The 2,500-nt window shown below is 14.3% G+C and overlaps 1 protein-coding gene across 1 annotated transcript in view; it reads right to left on the bottom strand.

The window, feature by feature from the left end:
• PRSY57_1438800 (CCAAT-binding transcription factor, putative) overlaps positions 1-377 on the bottom strand; it is a gene marked incomplete at both ends in the record, with an annotated part of 3,207 nt that extends 2,830 nt beyond the window's left edge. The window contains one exon of the mRNA XM_012909985.2: positions 1-377. This exon is cut by the window's left edge and continues 2,830 nt beyond it. Within this exon, the coding sequence (XP_012765439.2) occupies positions 1-377 (377 nt within the window).
• Between the last annotated feature and the right edge of the window lie 2,123 nt (positions 378-2,500).

The raw sequence follows: 2,500 nt of genomic DNA, 5'->3' as shown, positions 1-2,500 counted from the left end.
ATATGAAGATTAATAAATTTCATACGATCTTCCAAAGGTATAAGATCAATTAAAAAATCAAAGGTATCTTTCTTACAAGCAGCGGATACTACATCTTGTCTTTGTAAAGTTCGACGCTTTCCTTCTTCCGTATATTTCCAAGCATTACTTGTTAATTCCATAATAAATAATTCACATGCTTTAGCTAATAATACAGGAGTGTCTGCAGATACCATTTGATTACTTTTTATTTCATCATCTTCCTTCATTATTTTTTTTATTCTTGATATAGGCAAATTGTGTATCTTCAAATCCTCTGGGCTCATGTTACATATTTCGAACATTTGCTCTTTCCAAAAATTATTTGCATCATCATTCTCATTATTTTTTAAATTCATGACGTCACATATAAATATATTGTTAAAAGGAAATATAATATCACAACATAAATATATCAAAAAATAAATAAATAAATAATAAAATAAAAAAAATAAAATAAAAAAAATAAAATAAAAAAAATAAAATAAAATAAAAAATAAAATGAAAAATAAAATCAAATAAATGGCAAGTCAATAATAATATATATAATATATATAATATTTAACAATAAATACTAAAATTTTATTATTAGTTCAAATATAAAAAAAAAAAAAAAAAATATATATGTGAATTAAGAAAAGCATATTTTTTATTATTACACACAAGGGATTATTATTTATCATATGTCTTCCATATATGTTATCCATATATATATATATGTTTTATGTATATATAATATGATTCATATATATATATATATATATATTTTTTATGTATATATAATATGATTCATATATATATATATATTTTATGTATATATAATATGATTCATATATATATATATTTTTTATGTATATATAATATGATTCATATATATATGTTCTTATTTTTAATTATTGATATATATATATATATTACACCTATTTACTTCTACGATACGAAAGGGTATATTTAGCATCATTTGTAAAGGATAAAAATGCTTACATGTTCATATAAAATATATAACTGTAAATAATTATATATATATATATATATATATTACAATGTTGTGATGAACAGAACAATTTTTTTCTTTTCTAATATTTCAACAAATAAAATAGACTCATAGGGAAAAAAAAAAAAAAAAGGAGTAAGGGATTTTTAAATGTCATAAAACGATGGTATACTCTTATGTGTTTATCCAATGTAATCATACACATACATAAACATATAATTCATATTAAACTATACTAAATTAAACAAATAAAAAAAAAAAAAAAAAAAAAAATGTATTATTCTATATATATATCTTACAAAGGTATATAATGGAATTTTATATAAATTTAAACATATATTAATTTATATTTTTTATCAATTAACAAATAAATAAAAATAAAAAAAAAATAAAAAAAAAAACATTACAACTTAATTAAACGAAATACATTAAAAAATGAAAATTATGTAATATATATATTATGGTTATGTAATACATATATATATATATATATATATATAATGTTTGTGTAATATATTATTATGTTTATGTAATACATATATTATGATTATGTAATATATATATTATGGTTATGTAATTTATAAATATTATATTTATGTAATATATATATATATTATGGTTATGTAATATATATATTATGTTTATGTAATATATATTTTTAGTTTTAAAAATAATATATATATATATAATGTATTTTTTTTTTTTTTTTTTTTTTTTTCTTTATTAATTTTTTATATTTTTTACTTTATATGTAACACATAAAAATGTGTATGTTGAAGATATTGTAAATTGTGTAAAAAAAAATAAAAGAATAAAAAAATAAAAAAATACAGAATACAAATAAGCTATCAAATTAATTTTAAAATAATAATATATATGTAATATAATATAATATAAATAAGGTATTTCAAAATGTTTTTTATTATTTTTTTTTTTTTTTTATTTAATATATATATATATATATATATATATAAATTAATTTTTATAAATTAGTATATAAATAAGATATTATACATATATATTTTTTAAAGCACTTAAGGATTTAGCATTAAGACTCTTTAAAAAATAAAAACATGGAAAATTTTTAACAAGCAAAAAAATTAAATATGAATATATTTATAAAGAAAAAATAAATATACATGTACATAATAATAATATATATATCATTAATGCAAGCATATATGAATTTACAATTTCTAAAAGAATATAAATTTAATAAAAATCAAATTAAAGACTAATTGAACATAATAAAAAAAAATAAAAAAAAAATGAAAAAAAAAAAAAAAAAAAAAAAAAAAAAAAAAAAAAAAAAAAAAAAAAAAAAAAAAAAAAAAAAAAAAAAAAAAAAAAAAAAAAAAAAAAAAAAAAAAAAAAAAAAAAAAAAAAAAAAAAAAAAAAAAAAAAAAAAAAAAAAAAAAAATAACAAAAAGAATAACAAAAAGAATAACAAAAAGAATAACAAAAAGAATAACAAAAAGTAACAAAAGG

This window comes from Plasmodium reichenowi, chromosome 14 (genome assembly GCF_001601855.1).
Source record: "Plasmodium reichenowi strain SY57 chromosome 14, whole genome shotgun sequence".
Taxonomy (NCBI): Eukaryota; Apicomplexa; class Aconoidasida; order Haemosporida; family Plasmodiidae; genus Plasmodium; species Plasmodium reichenowi.
This window is presented reverse-complemented; position numbering and strand designations above follow the sequence as displayed.